Below are 18145 nucleotides of genomic sequence, written 5' to 3' on the forward strand. Positions count from 1 at the left end.
TCATGAAAGTTGTTGTTGAAGACGATTTGATGAAGAAGAGACAGCAGATCCGGAGTCTGCAGAAGATCCGGAGGCAGACTCCTGTAGCAACTCCTGTGCAGATTTGCTTGGCTGGATATCGGCGACATGCATGTCTCCATGCGAGTCAGCTTCCGACGCAGTTGGGGAGCCGACCGGGGCCGCAGAGTTAGGCGCGGCGCCAACACCTGGCGTGCCAGGTCCCGATGCGATGGCGCAACTGCCGATCCACCTGGCGAGGCGCGGGCCAGTGGCGACTGGACAGCAGCGCGTGGCGGGGACCCACCTGTCCCCGCGCCTGGGAGGCCGATCCCGCGCCCGACCAGCTGGGGCCTGCCTGTCCCCGTGGCTGGGAAACCGACGAGCGTCCCGCGCCCGACCGGCGGTGCAGCACCTGGCGCAACAAGTCCCGAGGTGGACGCACCTGGTACTCCCGATCCCGAGGCGGATTCAGCGCCAGTTCCTGTCGGATCTCCTGTGAGTAGATCTACACTGTTTTGTGACATAAAATCATGCGAATTTGTACTATTTTCTGCAGCGTTTTCCTGTGAACTTTCATCAGAAAAATTGTCAGTGGTAGAGATATGAGACACTGGCATATGGTCAAAAGTATTTTCCCCTTCCCCGAGAGGTAGGTGCGATGAAGGGAGAAGGTGGGAGGGTAGTAAAATAAGCTCCTTGCAAAGTTGTGCGCCAACATTGGGATGGAGTTGTGCAAAGGGAAAAATATGTTCATCAAACACCACATATCGTGAAACATAGACTCGACGAGAGGCTACATCAAGGCATTTGTACCCTTTGTGCATAGTGCTATACCCTAGAAAAACACATTGCTTGGACCTAAACTCAAGCTTTTGTTTGTTGAAGGGACGAAGATTAGGCCACACGGCACAGCCAAAGATGCGAAGAAATTTATAGTTTGGTTTGATGCCATAGAGACGTTCAAGGGGTGTTTGATTGTGAATAACTCTAATGGGAACACGGTTGATGAGGTAAATGGTAGTAGAGAAGGCTTCATCCCAAAATTTTAAGGGCATGAAGGCATGTGCAAGAAGTGAGAGCCCAACTTCCACAATGTGACGATGTTTTCTTTCTACGAATCCGTTTTGCTGGTGAGCATGGGGACAGGAGACATGATGAGCAATCCCTATGCGCTCAAAGAAGGTGTTTAAGTGTTGATATTCTCCTCCCCCATCTGTTTGCATAGCAAGGATCTTACGATCAAATTGACGGTCAACAAGTTGTTGAAAGAGATAAAATTTCTCAAACACGTCAGATTTGTTTTTGAGCAAATAAATCTAGCTGAATTTACTGAAATCATCTATAAAGCTCACATAATACTTTTGTCTGCCTATAGAGACGGGTCCAGGACCCCACACATCTGAGAAAACAAGTTCTAAAGGAACTTTTGACACACTATTGGAACGAGTATAAGGAAGTTGATGGCTCTTAGCCTTTTGACACGAATCACAAACTAGCAAGTGATCCTTTTTATTGGAGACAGGAAGACAAAAATCACGAAGAACCTTCTGGACTACTGGTAAGGCAGGATGCCCTAGGCTTTTGTGCCACTGTGAAGTAGATGGCTTAACCACACCAAGAGTTGACGGCCAGAGACTGGGAACAAGCCACCCTTACTCTTGCTTTGCAGAATGGTTCTCCGAGTGCCCCGATCCTTAACAAAAACAATTTCAGGGTAAACTTCAAGGAAGGCATAATTATTAAGCATGAGTTGATAGGCACAAAGAAGGCTTTTGTCGGCTTGTGGAGAGTGAAGGATATTGTTAAGATTAATGAGCCATGGGGGGTTGACAAAACTGAATGACCGACATGGGCAATGCTCATACCTTGACCACTAGCTGTGTGGATTTGTTCTGTACCGGTGTAGCGGTCATGTACAACAAGCTTCTCCAGCTCCCCCGTTACATGGTCGGTTGCGCCAGTGTCGAGATACCAATTGGTATCTACTCCATACGAGTGAGCAGCATTGGCGGATCGGTTGCCACCACCTCCACCTCCACCGCCCGCAGGGTTGCGGGCGTTGTTGTTGTAGCTACGGTCGTAACGCTTCCGACAGCGCCACGCCCCATGACCACTTTCCTTGCAAATTTGACAATTTTCGGATTTTCGATCACCGCCGCGATCACCACCGCGATCACCACGGTCACCACCCTGGCGAGAGTTGTTGTTGTTGCCCCAGAGTTGTCGGAGAAGCGGCCTCCCGTGTGATTGTTGTTGTAGTCGCCACGGGAGTTGTTGCCGTTTCCTCGTCCGCGACCCCCACCCCGAGAGGCTAGGTTCGCATTAGTTTGTGCAGAGATCCGAGCCTCAGCAGCAAGAAGCAGGGAGAAAAGTTCCCCGAGGCCGATGGGTTGGTCGGTGACGGTGTACGTGGAGATGGCGGAGACGAAGCCGTTGTACTTCGGCTCGTGCATCAACCCCTGGATGATGTGGGAGACGATGTCATCCTCGTCCAGGGGTTTCCCAGCCGCCGTGAGCTCGTCGGCCAGGCCTTTCATCTTGGTGAAGTAGGATGTCGCAGAGGAGTCACCCTTTCGGGTACTTGCGATCATCGATCACAGCTGTATGATGCGCGCCCGTGACTGCGAAGAGAAGCTTTGAAGGATTTCCTTCCATGCTGCCGCAGCAGTTTCACAGTTGCTGACCTGAAGAAGTATGTCACGGGAGAGAGATGCGAGCAGAAACGTTAGCACGTGCTGATCTTGAGTTACCCAAACAACATGTTCAGGATTTGGCGTGGGGACGAGCTCCTTCTTCCCGGAGACCTCCTTCCCCGAGATGAGCTCCGCGGCGGGTTCCTCGATCGAGGCATCGAGGTAACCCATCATGCGTGCAGCCCGGACATAGGGCAGAACTTGCGCCCTCCAGACCAGGAAGTTTTCCCTGGTTAACTTCTCGGCGATGGTGTGGCCGAGAGATGCGATGGAGGGGGTGGCCATGACGACGGCAGAGGAGGAAGACATGACCCTAGATGCGATGGAAGAGACTAGCTCTGTATACCATGTAAAACGTGATGAGATAACGCGTGCTCTTAGCACAAGCGATTGCATGTTAATATAGGCACATCCCGGCTAGGGTTTACAACGAGATATACAAGTGGTTAGGAGTTAGATTGACCTACAAGTCATATCTCAACAACCTATCAAGATACACAAGTTAAACCGGTTTATCTACACCGGAGATATACATTACAATGCTTAACAGTTAGTTATCAGCCTTCACCATCAAGATCATCATTGACCTCACCTCACCGGTAAACGTCTGATGTCCTCGTTCTGTACCTCTTCTTGATATCACGATACTAGACAAGGTATGAGGCCTTTTTCTATAAGTTTACTCTTTTGTGATTGTTTTGTCTAAGCATTGTGCAGGAAAGGCTGATGCAGATTCAATCGTGCGATCAAGATTCTAAGGCTGCTAGCACCGATTATCATAGTTGAGTAATGCTCCTTGTTGAATTGAAATTTGAAGGTTATAATCAGATGCAAAAGATAAAACCATATGAAATAGCCAAAATGAAAAAGGCGATCAGAAAACCGAGCATCGTTCAGTTGGCTAGCTAGGCGAGTGCACACTTCAGCATTCGAGTCCTTAACTCAGTGATGCGTGCTCACGGTGTTTCTTCCATACAAAATAAGAGTGTGGCTAGGTCTCATTCGACCGAAACTTAACCAAGACTCGGGCAAGTAACATAGCATACAAAAAAAAAACATAATTTTATACGGTTCTTGATGCAGGATCAAAGGGATATTGTATCGACTAAGACACAACGAAGTTTTAGTCGACTGAGACTTAGCAAAACTGAAAAAATAAACCGCCAAGCATCCATGTTCCGGACTCGGGCCCACGGTGTTTCTTCTATGAAAATAAATCATCAAGGGCTAGTCTTGATATGTCTTCAAAAACAGGCGATTAAAGAGACCATAAGATAGTCAAAATCCAGTTAGACAAACAGGATTATCATAATCCGACGCAATACTCAGAGATAATGCTACATTCAGACAGTTAATATTATCACAGAAACGAATTTCAACACACCGTACCCTTGTCCCAGATGTTTGAGTAGGCAGCGGGCAGGAAGAGAGCTTTGTCAGTGCCAACCAGGGAAAACACATCTTCAGTTTCCCCTTGAGAAAGTGCAACCGAGCTTTCAACGTGTCACCAACTGAGGCGCCTGCAAAGTGGGCGTACGATAGTTGTTGTTGGTGCTGCATCACTATCCATCACCTCAGCACCATGTACTCTCGCCTCTCTCTCCTCTCGCTATCAGAAGGGGAGCATGCAAGTTCTTAATGGGATCTCTTTTCGCCCTCGCCGCGAGAGCCAACGGTGGGAATCCAGCTACCACAGCGCGCATGCCCCACCGTCGCCGTCATGGGCCACATCTTCGAGGTTCCACAGGCTTCCCCACGTGGCGCCGTCATCCTCGGTTGAGCCATACTCGTCGCTCGTGGAGGCGCCGCAGCTGCCGCTCTGCCCATGCCCGGCGCTGTGGAGGAGGGCGCACGACATGGGGCACAGGAAGTCCAGCACGTCCTGCATGATCAGCTCCTCGTGGCCGTGGTCAGCCAGCGTCGTAGCCGCAGGGCCTATGGCGCCGACCATCTTTTCGTCGACGTCGTCCCCGACGGTGGCGCCGCCGGCGAGGTCAACGTCCTTTGCCTGCCCAAGAAGCAGCTCCTGCTGCTGCTGCTGCTGCTGCATCTCCCGCCGCTGCATCAGGAACCGCGCCCTCGCGCGCTCGATGTTCTTGGACGGCTTGCCCTTCTTGTAGTGCGTCCTCCAGTAGTTCTTGATCTCGTTGTCCGTCCTCCCCGGGAGGCTTCGTGCAATCGTCGACCACCTGAAGAAGAAACGTGACACTGAATTTTAGCTCCATGGATCCGGTTTATTGTTTCAGCTTGACCAGTCTGCAGTACCAGTGTATATTTTACCTGTTTCCCCACAAGGAGTGGAGCTGGACTATGGTGCTCTCCTCTTGGGGTGTCATCTTGCCTCGCTTCAGATCAGGTCGAAGGTAGTTAACCCACCGCAGCCTGCAACTCTTGCCACTTCTCTTCAGACCTGCAGCAGCAAAGCTCGAATGAGAAATGGACTGGGGCAAGTGATTAGATTACCACATGTGCAGTACTATACTACCAGTCTAGCAGGGGTGGTCCAGGGAAAATATTATACCTGGCCTGGCCACGTACCCATATAAACTAAAGTCATACTGGTGTCGTTGTATATTTACATGTCACTTGCCTCATTTAGTATACTGAATTCATCACTTTACGGCTTTACCCAAAAGCTCGAGCCCCGGGGAGAAAGATATAGTTCACCATATTGGGCTTGGATCAACCCAAATGCATGCCTGGATGCTGGATACGCCGCTAGTGCTGTGCATATAGTTGATGTCGGCATCACTATGTTGATATTAATCTAACTAACTTATTAGGTAATAGGTATACAAATGCTAAATCTTTCCATTTGGTACATAGCCAACTGACTAGATATTTTTCATACGTCAATTAACAAGTTATTCGGTTCAGATTTTGAAAAATCTTTGATTTGGTTATTCGTCGACACTCCTTTTATGACTAGGCCGTCTCGGCAATTATGCGATCTCTTGTTATTCGTCAGTACCCCCTTTCACGACTAGGCTTGCCAAATCTTCGAGGTGGATGCACATGGACGGGGATGTATAGTCCATCCATTTAGGCCACACTTGTTCGTATATATATGTATGTTTTGCACCTCAACAGACGCGTGTACACTAGCTCATGGGTGTCTTGATTAAATAGTTAATCAGTAGCCCATGTAACTCGCCCGGACCTCCCATAGCTCGCCCATGCATGGCTCAGGACTCAGGAGTCAGGAGTCAGGACCAGCAACATACATAGCCACGCGCATCTTCCAAGTATAATGGTATATAAACCAGAGCTAGCAAGTAGCCTTCTAGTTACGTGAAAGCTAGTTTCGTACGTACTTAGTTGAAGAATTGATGATTAGAATCTTATAGATGAATTAACGCACTGACTATATTCTCCAAGAAATTTCAATGCGTGAGTGGAAGAGAGCGTTAGGTAGTTCATCTTCGTCCAAGCAATGAAGAGACTGAACACACAAGACCGTACAGGATCGAATCATGCATGCATGCGGCCGGCTAGCTTTGTGAACTTGCAAGTTGCCCCCGTACTTGAAGATCCTAAGGTACACACGGCCAAAAAGAACGGCGCGCGATTGCGCCTCTTGATTGCCGTGCGCAACTTGCAGGGCGGATCAATCATTCGCAGCTCGCAAGTTGCAGACGGCCCGGTTAGTTGGAAAAGGAGGCCCGTACTTGAAGCGACAAAAGTCAAGCAAGAACAGTAAATAGTAGTAGTACTCCCTCTGTAATGAAATACAAGAGCGTTTGGATCATACTTTAGTGATCTAAGCGCTCTTGTATTTCTTTACGGAGGGAGTAGATCAAGAACACATCAGATCAGGAGCAGGACAAGAAGGTTGTAGAAGAAGAAAAAGATCAAATATGTTCAAGGCCTGTTCATGCGTGATCCTCGAGTTAATTGGTATTAGCAGTACTCTACCTGTGAGCTTGGAGACGGAGTTCCACCTCCCTTCGCCGTGCTGGGCGACATGGTCGAGGAGCAGCTTGTCCTCCTGGGTTGTCCACGGGCCTTTCCTCCACTCGTCGTCCTGCTTCCCCCAGCAGGCCGCGAGCTGCCCTTCCGCCTCCGCCATTAATGGCACGCGCGCGCTCCTTGGACCTCAGCTAGCGAGCGAGCTCTCCCACTTAGCTGAAAGCCTGAAAGAGAGCAGTGCTAACTGCTCGCTAAGCCGAGCTCGACGGTGCCGCTGCTGCGATTTCCGCTCTTTTCTTGGAGATATTTTTCATGTGCTAGCTGCCGGTAGGGCAGAGCGTACTGTGAAGCATAATCAGCTAGGGGCTATCAAATCCAAGGCAGGGGGGACGCGACCTTTCTTTTGCTCTGATGCTGTCGCCCGGCGAGCGATGGCATGGAGCGACTGAGCCGCTGCCGCGTATATATGGGGCAGAGGATCGATCGATAGCAAGAAATTCTCTGCGTCACTGTCAGGGGGAATTCCAAGCTCCACTACCCTGCATGTGGAGATTCCCGAAAATGCCCACGGTAAATTTTACTTTTCTTCTGTCCCTCTCTCTCACTCTCACTCTCACTCTTTTAAGATAAGTTACTGCGTGTTGCTTACGGAAAGCTCTGGGTGCGTGAATCGGGCTATGTCGGCGTCATGATTTGAAGGAATCCACCGGGATTTTTTCTTGAACTTTCTATCCATTCATCAACTTTCATGGCAGTAGAAAAAACACCCGAAATAACATACCCCATATCAGATCTAGTTCCGTTGATCACCACTAGAGCGAGTTGAAACTGTAAAGTTACGTTTCTTGGTTAGTTTGTTAGAATCCTGTAAAAGAATATACAGTAGAGTTCTTCCATGGATTTTGAAGAGAGGTAAATTTGCACGTTAAGTTCGATCAATGGCGGAGCCAGGAATATTTTCTAGGTATGGCATGCTTCATGAAAAAAATGTGTTGTTCCTGCTCGTTGCCTCGCTGGCTGGTATCTAGCTGTGCTCGAAAGAAACAGATCGATCGTGTGCCTAGAATCAACTTTTCTTTTTAGCAAAATGTCATGGGCTTATGTGATGCAAGTCATCTATTGCTTAATTTTCTCATTCAGCTGTAGTTAGGCTTCTAATGAGCCAGAAATACATACCAACGTCACAACTACCTGGCGAAATACATTGCAGGCCCTGAGTCGCCTGCCCGTGCGAGTCACCTCCTCCTCCAGATTGACGAAACTGATAAGAAATCCATTGACTTAGCTCATATCTTCATCCATACAGTATAAATGTATAATATATGCATTTCCCCCTCAAATTTTAGGTATGGCAACTGTCAAACCTTGCCATATAGCTGGATCCGCCCTGAGTCCTTACATCATATATGAATTCCACATGAGGCCCTCACAATTTTATTTACATGAACCGTGGAATCTTTTATTGGAAAATGTCACATATATATAATGAAAGCATATGATAAAGTAAAATGGCCATTTCTTCAACATGCCTTATGTATGAAAGGATTCAATGAAAGATGAAGAGGTCAGGTTAATACTTCCATTCAGAAAGGCAGTGTAGGAGTTAAAGTTAATGATGACATAGGTCATTTTTACAAACACATAAAGGATTAAGGCACGGCGATTCAATATCTCCAGTGTTGTTCAACATAGTAGCAGACATGTTGACAATACTCATTGCCAGAGCCAAAGAGAAGGGCCAAGTAGGAGGCTTCATTCCACATCTGGTAGATGGGGGTGTGTCCATACTACAATATGCGGATGGTACAATTATTTTCATGGAACACGATACAGATAAAGCGAGGAATATGAAACTATTATTGTGCTTATTTGAACAGCTATCGGGGCTCAAAATTAATTTCAACAAAAGCGAACTTCTATGTTTTGGGAAGGCAAAAGAGGAGCAAGACGCTTACAGGCAGCTATTCGGATGTGAAATGGGATCACTACCTTTCAGTTATCTCTGGATTCCTATCCATCATAGGCGACCGGCAAATAAGGAATGAAAATGTATTGAAGATAGATTTGAAAAAAACTAAGTTGCTGGAAGGGCAAGCTTATGTCATATGGAGGAAGGCTTGTATTAATAAACTCCGTGTTAACAAACCTACCCATGTTTCTCTTGCCTTTTTTTGAAATACCAGTAGGGGTACTAAAAAGACTAGATTTTTATAGATCTCGTTTCTTCTCGCAAAGTGATGAGCCTAAGAAGAAATACAGATTGACACGTTGGGATATTATATGCGGACCGAAAGACCAGGGGGGTTTGGGCATTGAAAATTTGGAAGTGACACTGGTGGAAAAAGGGCCTTTGGTCGCGGTTCGCAACTGCCATTAGTCGCGGTTGCGCAACCGCGACCAAATAGGCGCGACTAAAGGCCCCCCCCCCTTTAGTCGCGGTTGCTTAAGAACCGCAACTAAAGGCCCGTCCACGTGGGCGCCAGGCGGCCGTCGGGGCGGAGGACCTTTAGTCGCGGTTCTTCTGGCCAACCGCGACTAAAGGCCATAGGGTTTAGCCCCCCCCCCCTAAACCTGTTTTCTGTTTAATTTGTATTGTTTTATTTCTTTTGTGCTTTATTTTAATTTTGAAGGAGTTTCACATATTCTACGGTACTACATACATGCATATGAATGTACAATTTCAAACAAATTTGAAATTAGAACCAAAAAGAATTCAAGAGGAATATACAATATATATTCAATATCATCGGATGATCATATACAATTTTGAACAAGTTTCCATACATAATTTAATGCATATGAAGTTCTACGTCCTCGTAATGGTGTTCTCCTTTACGATGGAGGACTTCCCTCCTGAACCATCCAGCTAGTTCCTCTTGAAGTGGTCGGAAGCGAGCTTCTGGACTAAGCATCACCCGGAGGTTATTCCGCTGAGCATTGGTATCACTCGGAACCCGCTCAGAGGTGTATCTCCGGATCATCTCACAGACATAGTATCCATATAGATTGGTCCCCGCTGGCTGAATATCCCCACCATTCTTAGCCTTTGACCTTTTGAATTCTAGCTCTTTTTTGAATTCACCGACCTTTGTATCTACGAACCGTCTCCAAACCCTACGAGGCAAAGAAAATTAAATGAACAAGAGAGTTATTAGTTACTTGATATTAGGAAATGAACGAAATAGGCCGATCGATATAGAGCGCAAATGAATGAAAATAATTACTTCTGCAGCATTCTTCTCATGCCGCCCCAAAGCTTTGGATCCATATTCAGAGAGTCGTGGACGAGACATTCTGAGGTGTCAACTTTAATTACTAGCAGAATCCAGTGGAACCTGCGGACACGATACATGCACAGTACGTCATGCATAACTCATCGATTAGCCGGCCACATATCATGCATGGAGTAAACAAAAGAGAATGTGCTCGAGACAGAAACACTCACCCAAAATGGTAAGGAAATAGAATATCACTTTTGAGTTCCTGCTTTGTAAGAAACTGCCACAGGTCTGCCTCCATGTCGGCGGGGTGATGCTCCAACACATATCCATTAACGATGTGTGGGTCAATGAACCCAACATCATGGATGTTCCTTACTCTGCATTCCTTAATCTTCATTCTGCATGTATAATAGCGGACACAACAATATAGTTACGACATATATATAGTGCAGGCAATATGAACGAGATGGGGTATAAATAAATCACTTACAGAACGTAGCAACTGATGATAGATTTGTCGAGCTCGCGCAGATTGAAAAGCTGGAACAATTCACTCAGATGAATTTGTACATAGTAATGTTTGAAGTGATGCTCATATCTAACTTCCGCATAAATATAATCTTTGGCGTTTTTATTTTTTATGTAACCCTTGTACCATTTCAGCAGACCTTTCATTTGTGGAGGTAGATCCTCTTCCTGCGCAGGCTCGACGAGAGGCCCATTCTTCACATATGTAATTACTACCTCCTTCAGTGGCGCCTCATCAAGGCCTAACATTTCACGAAGAGTAATACCTAAGTTGGCCGCTTGTTCTCTGGCACTCGTTACAGTCAATCCATGTGCTGCCGCAGCTGCTATGATATCGGGGTCATCCGGACCGGCGGCTTTCACTATAAGCGGGGCAATCGATTGTTTACTTTGTTCCCCGAGGTGGGCAACTCGTTTCCCGCTTTTTTTACTTTCTAATTCCGTTTTCTCGGCCTCCTCCAAGGCTTTGTTCTCCTGGTTCTCCGCCCGCTCTTTCTTCTCCTTCAACATGAGTGCCTGCCTACGAAGTTCACGTGCATAGTCGTCAGGCAGATTCTTCGCGGCTTGGGACGGTGTGCTCAAAAATGACTTAGCCCACTTCTTTTGCTCATCAGAAAATACTGGCTTGGGCTCGGGCTCTCTTTTCTTCTTGCAGTCCGCCTTCCATTTCTCATGATCAGCAGCCGCCCTCGCGGCAGTTTCCTCGGCACTACGTTCCCAAGGCCTTGTGGGGAGAGGCTTCAGTGATGGCTCCGGTACCTTTGTGGTCTTAGGTACATAAGGGTCCGGGTTAATAATCCAGGACTGCTTCTGCTTCTTTGCCGGAGGTGGATTGGGGGGTGGCGTCTGATCACCCGCCGGACGAGGACTGGGGGGCGGCGTCTGATCACCCGCCGGACGTTGTGGACTGGGGGGCGTCGGCTGACGTGACGGAGGTGTAGGTGAACCGTCACCACCACCACCACCGCCACCACCGCCACCGCCACCACCACCACCGTAGGGGGGTGGACTTGTTGTCCTTGGCGCCTCGCCTGGAAACTTGATAAACTTCTTTTGCCATAGAATGAAATGGCGCTTGACATCTCCAAGTCTTTTCTCCCCTTCAGGTGTAGCAATGTCAATCTCCAGGTCCTCAAACCCTTGGACTATGTCCTCCACCGTGACACGAGCATAGCCATCTTGAATGGGGTTGTTGTGGTGGAGTGCTCCAGGTAAACATGGTAAAGCACTGCCGATGGCTACCTTCATGGACATGTTCCCGATAGGATAATACAGATGACATTCTTTCATCTCCTTTATATCGTCCACGGGGTAGCGAGGAGGCTCCGGTGCAGTAATTTCGACCACCAGAGGCTCCGGTGCAGTAATTTCGATCGTCGGTGCATCTGCACCAGCTGGTGGGGCCTCCGTGGAAGCCACGCTGCTTCTCCGCTGCTGGCTTCCGAGATCCGCTGGATGATCTTCATGCTGCGCCCGAACATCTCTTTCGGCTAATAGTACACTCACGGTTTTCTTCATCACATCCATTTCCGATGCCAACCGCGCCACAACATCTGCTTCCCGATCCATCTTTCTCTTACGGCTTCTGTAACCGTACGGGTCATCGTTCTAGGGGAACCCTATTTTCCACGGAATGTTCCCCATGCCTCGTACACGTCCTCCGTGTTCAGGATTCCCGAGGGCTTTTGTCAGCGCGTCGTTCTCTCTGTTGAACTTGATCTTCCCCTCTTGAGCATCCCTCATTGCGTCAATAAGGGCTTGGGTGGGTTTAATTAATTTGCCCCGGTAAACACACTCCCCTGTCTCCGGGTTCAGCGTTCCCCCATGCCCGTACCACCAGCTTTTGGCCCTTTGGTCCCATCCCTCCGTACCTGGACGGATTCCTCGCGCCCTCAGCTCGTTCTCCATCTTCTCCAACCTAGGCACCCAAATGCGATACCCTCCTGGCCCCATAATATGATTGTACTCCTTCTTAGCCGCATTTTCCTTATTTCTTTTCGATATTTGAATGAACTGCTCCGATTTCTTTTGCTTCACAAATTCTGGCCAATCATGTTTCAGTTTCTCATATTGTCCTTTGAAATCCGGAGTCTTGTTCTGCTTGACAAAGTCATGGGCTAGATTTTGCTTGAATTTCCGGAATGCGTCGGCCATCTTATGAAGGGCGAACTGTTTGACTAGCCTCCTCCTCTCCTTGTTTTCCTCAATCTTGTTACCCTCCTCATCGAATTTGTTGTATTCCGGAGGTAGAACGAAATGTTCCATAAGCTTCTTGAAGCAATCTTTTTTTGTTCTCTTATCGACAAAAGTGAAACCAGCATTTCGTGCCTTCTTTGGCTCATTCCACTCCTGGACGGTGATCGAGACGTTGTCTCTAACAACGGCTCCGCATTGGCTGACAAACTTGGTGGCGTTCTTGCGGGGCTCCAGCGGCCTGCCGGTTGCACTGTCGACAACCTCGATGGTGCATGTTTCTCCTTGTTTCATCGTCTTGGTTGCGCCACGCTTTGACGACGTACTCGATTGTTTCGACGATCCGGCCGAGGGCTAAAATAAGAAAGAGAGTCGCGCGCGTTAGTACACTCTTCATAAGTTAGTTTGTATCACCAGAGGCTCAATGTATATATATACCTCGGCGCCGGAGGTGGTTGCTACTTCCATTTGAAGATCGTCGTTTATCGACGTTTGTTCGGCATCATCTTGCTGACGGCGCCCTTCATCTTCACCGTCAAGGTTCAGATAAGAAGAGATATCATCTTCTTGATCTTGTCCGGTCGGCACATATAGAATATCGCCGTTTATGATGCCGAACATATGTGCTTCACCGTCCGGATCATAGTTGTCCATAATCGGGTCAGCTCTATCGTCCGCCATTATGTCAGTCCTGAAAACATGTAGTAAAAACAAATTAATTAAGTGAAGAAGGGGTGCGGTGGCGGTGGCGGTGGCGAAAGGGCGGTGGAAAAAGGAGGGGGCGAGGAAGGGGTGGGAGAGGGTGTCCGGATCGTGAAGTTTGTATGCTTGCAATCTATAGAGGTTGTGCTTTTGATATTTTGTTCGAGGGGTTGTTGTGGACTGTTCAAGGGACATCAAGAACAACCTACACCAACTCTTCTTCCTCTGCATCTCGAAGTTGGTAAAGATCCGATCTAACCTTATATGCATCTTCATAGTGATCCAGGACCTTGATCGTAGGGCTATTTTTCTAACCATCCAACCACAGGTTGGTTAACTTGCAACATAGATCTTGGGGATTTGAACCTAATGAGGTTTCCTAAACTATATATTCATTGTAAATGGGGCCTTTAGTGTTCTACAAAGTTATTGACAAAGTTATTTGAACCTAATGAGGTTTCCTAAGCTTATGAAATTTTTATAGACAAAGTTCTACAAAGTTCTACAAAGTTCTACAAAGTTCTACAAATTTTTATAGACAAAGTTTTATAGACAAAGTTCTACAAAGTTATTTGACAAAGTTATTGACAAAGTTATTTGAACCTAATGAGGTTTCCTAAGCTTATGAAATTTTTATAGACAAAGTTCTACAAAGTTCTACAAATTTTTATAGACAAAGTTCTACAAAGTTTTATAGACAAAGTTCTACAAAGTTATTTGACAAAGTTATTGACAAAGTTATTTGAACCTAATGAGGTTTCCTAAGCTTATGAAATTTTTAACTAAGCTTTTCTCATGGTTAGTGTGGGGATTAGTGTGGGGATAGAGACGGCCGGTGGCGAGGGCGAGGGGCGACGGCGGGCGACGGCGGGCGGCGTACGTGGGCAAGGGCGACGGCCGGCGGCGAGGACGACGGCGGGCGACGGCGGGCGGCGTCGAGGGCAAGGGCGACGGCGGGCGGCGAGGGCGACGGCGGGCGGCGTCGAGGGCAAGGGCGACGGCGGGCGGCGAGGGCGGCGTCGAGGGCGAGGGCGACGGCGGGCGGCGAGGGCGGCGTCGAGGGCGAGGATCGGAGAAGACGAGAATCGGAGAAGACGGCGGCAGGCCTTGTATTTATAACCCCCCCTTTAGTCGCGGTTGGGAAGGCGACCCGCGACTAAAGGTTACCTTTAGTCGCGGGTCGCCTCCCCAACCGCGACTAAAGGGTTTTTGGCGGGTTTTTGCGTTCCCGCGCCCCCCCCCTTTAGTCGCGGTTGGGGAGGCGACCCGCGACTAAAGGTAACCTTTAGTCGCGGTTGGATAAACCAACCGCGACTAAAGGGTTTTTTCGTTCCGGCGCGCAACGACCTTTAGTCGCGGTTGGTCTGGCCAACCGCGACTAAAGGTATTTTTCAAAATACTTTTCGTTTTCAATATCTTAAAAATACAAATAATATATCAAAAAATTCAGAAAAATAAAACTAATTCAAATCAATATGTTAAAAACACAAAAATTATATCAAAAAATTAAGAAAAATAAAACTAATTCAATTCAAAATGTTAAAAATACAAATAATATATCAAAAAATTCAGAAAAATAACACTAATTCAATTCAAACGTCCTTATCCCACCGACAGTTTTCTTAGATGACACAAAACCACATTTAGTCCCGGTTGCACCAACCAGCCGGGACTAAAGGTTAGATGACCAGCTCTGGATTCCTCTTCTTCCCGCCATTTCTTCCCTGTCTTCCCGCCTCTTTCTTCCCGCCACTTTCTTCCCGCCTCCTGTCTTCCCGCTCCCATTTTTCCCGCCATTTCTCACTACATATATGTAGCCCGGCTTGGCCAGCATTATCACATCTCTACAATCTCTCATCACTCTCTCATGGCTTCCACCGCACCCACTCTAACCTACCAGCAGGTGGAGGAGCTTTGCGCCTCGAACTACCCTTGTCCACCGGGCTACCGCGTCCCCACCGGCTGGAGCCTAAGCGCCGGCGGCGTGCCGGTCCCTCCCGTCCCTCAGGGTACTGCGCGCCGGGCGGCCATCACGAACCACTACTACCTCGACCTCACGCCGGAGCAGCGGATGAATCCCCGCTGGCATCCCGATAACCAGCATACTTGGGACGCCTTCTTCATCAATCGGCGTGAGAGGGCGCTCGCCAGGTATGAGGAGGACGGTCTGCCTCCTGGGAACTTCCACGAGGCCGGCCGTCGGCTATGGTGGTACGGCCGGACTCTGCAGAGCGTCATGGACTACATCACGGCCGGCGATATCCCCCGCCTGCGCTACCCTCAGTTCGAGCCACGAGCGCCGCCCGACGACAGCGACGACAGCAGCGACGACGACGGCGGCAACTTAGAAGGCGACGACTACCAGTACAACGACGACAGCGGCTATGAAGACTACGAGTATGCATATTATACGCCTAGGCAGGAGTATGACTAAATCACTCCAAATTTCATGTATCATCAGTGGTATCTCGAATCATTCGAAAATGGACACCAAACACATCACGGGTAATATAATTCACATGATCCATTCAACAAAGTTTGGTACAATAAATTATTACACATCATTTCTTCCCTTGTGTCCCTGCTTGCTTACGATTGTGCCGTATCCATGGAGCATCCTCATCATTTAACTTAATGCTTGGGTCGGTGTTCACTTTGAAGGGCGGAATTTCAGCAAACATATTATAATCTTCTGACATGTCTGTCTTGTCCTCCACTCCCACGATGTTTCTTTTCCCTGAAAGAACAATGTGGCGCTTTGGATCATCGCATGATGTACTGATCGTTTTCTTATCTTTCCGTTTCCTCGGTTTGCTACTCATGTCCTGCACATAGAAAACCTGAGCGACATCTTTCGCTAGGACGAATGGTTCGTCAAGGTAACCAAGATTGTTGAAATCCACCATTGTCATTCCGTATTGCTGGTCCACCTTTACCCCACCTCCTGTTAGCTTGAACCATTTGCACCGGAACAAAGGGACCTTAAAGGAGGGTCCATAGTCAAGTTCCCATATCTCCTCTATGTAACCATAATATGTGACCTCTTGCCCATTCTCGGTTGGTGCATCAAAGCGGACACCACTGTTTTGGTTGGTGCTCTTTTTATCTTGGGCGATCGTGTAAAATGTATTCCCATTTATCTCGTACCCTTGGAAAGTCGTTATAGTCGAAGATGGTGTCTTGGCCAACATGTACAGCTGATCTACAACATCATTGTCATTCATTAAATGTTTTCTCAACCAACTGTCGAAAGTCTCCATGTGGGCCTTCCTAATCCAGGATTCAGGCTTCCCCGGGTTGTCTGAGCGTAAAATATTCTTGTGTTTCTCAAAGTACGGAGCCACCAAGCTGGAATTGGTCAGTACAGTGTGGTGTGCTTCAGTCAGAGAATGGCCGTCCATACATATCGTTGATTTCCTTTCGATCGTGCCTTTTCCACTTAGTCTCCCCTCGTGCCGCGATCGAGGAAGACCAATCGGCTTAAGGTCAGGAACAAAGTCAACACAAAACTCAATTACCTCCTCATTTCCATAGCCCTTGGCGATGCTTCCTTCTGGCCTAGCACGGTTACGAACATATTTCTTTAATACTCCCATGAACCTCTCGAAGGGGAACATATTGTGTAGAAATACAGGACCGAGAACGAAAATCTCTTCGACTAGGTGAACCAGGAGGTGCGTCATAATATTGAATAAGGATGGCGGGAACACCAGCTCAAAACTGACAAGACATTGGATCACATCGTTCTGTAACCGTGGTAGAACTTCTGGATTGATTACCTTCTGAGAGATTGCATTGAGGAATGCACATAGCTTCACAATGGCTACTCGAACATTTTGCGGCAGGAGCCCCCTCAAAGCAATCGGAAGCAATTGCGTCATAATCACGTGGCAGTCGTGAGACTTCAGGTTTTGGAACTTTTTCTCCGCCATGTTTATTATTCCCTTTATATTGGACGAGAATCCAGACGGGACCTTCATACTGCTCAGGCATTCAAAAAAGATGACCTTCTCTTCTTTGGTCAGAGCGTAGCTGGCACGACCTTGAAACCATTCCGGATGCCGGTCATCAGGGTCTTTCAAACGTTGCTGGTCCTGCCGTGCTTCCTTTGTATCATTTGTCTTCCCATACACGCCCAAGAAGCTTAGGAGGTTCACGCAAATATTCTTCGTAACGTGCATCACGTCGATTGCAGAGCGGACTTCTAGGACTTTCCAATATTCTAGCTCCCAGAATATAGATTTCTTCTTCCACATGGCTGCGTGCCCGTCAGCTCCCTTCGGAACTGATTGTCCGCCTGGACCCTTTCCAAAGATGACTTTCAAATCCTTGACCATATCAAATACCTCAGCACCAGTGCGTTCCGCAGGCTTCGGCCGGTGATCTGCCTTGCCGTTGTAATGCTTGCCTTTCTTTCTTACTGGATGAATTTTCGGAAGAAATCGACGATGCCCAAGGTACACGTTCTTCTTACAATTTGGCAAATGTACACTTTCAGTCTCATGTAAGCAGTGCGTGCATGCATTGTATCCCTTATTTGACAGTCCCGAAAGGTTACTAAGAGCAGGCCAATCGTTGATGGTTACGAAAAGCAACGCTCGTAGGTCAAATTCCTCTTCTTTGTGCTCATCCCACACACGGACACCAGGTCTGCCCCACAGCTGTAAAAGTTCATCAACTAATGGCCTTAGGTACACATCGATGTCGTTGCCGGGTTGCTTCGGACCTTGGATGAGCACTGGCATCATAATGAACTTCCGCTTCATGCACAACCAAGGAGGAAGGTTGTAGATGCATAGAGTCACGGGCCAGGTGCTATGGCTGGAGCTCTGCTCGCCAAAAGGATTCATGCCATCTGTACTTAGACCAAATCTTATGTTCCTTGCGTCAGCTGCAAAA

The 18145-nt window shown here is 47.9% G+C and overlaps 1 protein-coding gene across 1 annotated transcript; it reads right to left on the minus strand.

The window, feature by feature from the left end:
* Positions 1 to 3932: 3932 nt before the first annotated feature.
* Positions 3933 to 7025, minus strand: LOC123430499 (transcription factor WER-like). The gene is made up of 3 exons (XM_045114366.1): positions 6609 to 7025; positions 4974 to 5103; positions 3933 to 4882 (listed from the first exon to the last, which is right to left on the minus strand). The coding sequence occupies exons 1-3, from the start codon at positions 6760 to 6762 to the stop codon at positions 4381 to 4383; spliced, it is 786 nt and encodes a 261-aa protein (XP_044970301.1). The 5' UTR covers positions 6763 to 7025; the 3' UTR covers positions 3933 to 4380.
* Positions 7026 to 18145: the final 11120 nt, after the last annotated feature.

The sequence above is a fragment of the Hordeum vulgare genome, chromosome 2H, assembly GCF_904849725.1.
Source record: "Hordeum vulgare subsp. vulgare chromosome 2H, MorexV3_pseudomolecules_assembly, whole genome shotgun sequence".
Taxonomy (NCBI): Eukaryota; Viridiplantae; Streptophyta; class Magnoliopsida; order Poales; family Poaceae; genus Hordeum; species Hordeum vulgare.

Excerpts from the sequence above, each read along its gene's own strand:
- LOC123430499 (XM_045114366.1), bottom strand. The coding sequence starts at position 6,762 with ATGGCGGAGGCGGAAGGGCAGCTCGCGGCCTGCTGGGGGAAGCAGGAC. Across the intron at positions 5,104-6,608 it reads CTCCGTCTCCAAGCTCACAG|GTCTGAAGAGAAGTGGCAAG; the intron begins GTAGAGTACTGC and ends TTGCTGCTGCAG. Across the intron at positions 4,883-4,973 it reads CACTCCTTGTGGGGAAACAG|GTGGTCGACGATTGCACGAA; the intron begins GTAAAATATACA and ends TTTCTTCTTCAG.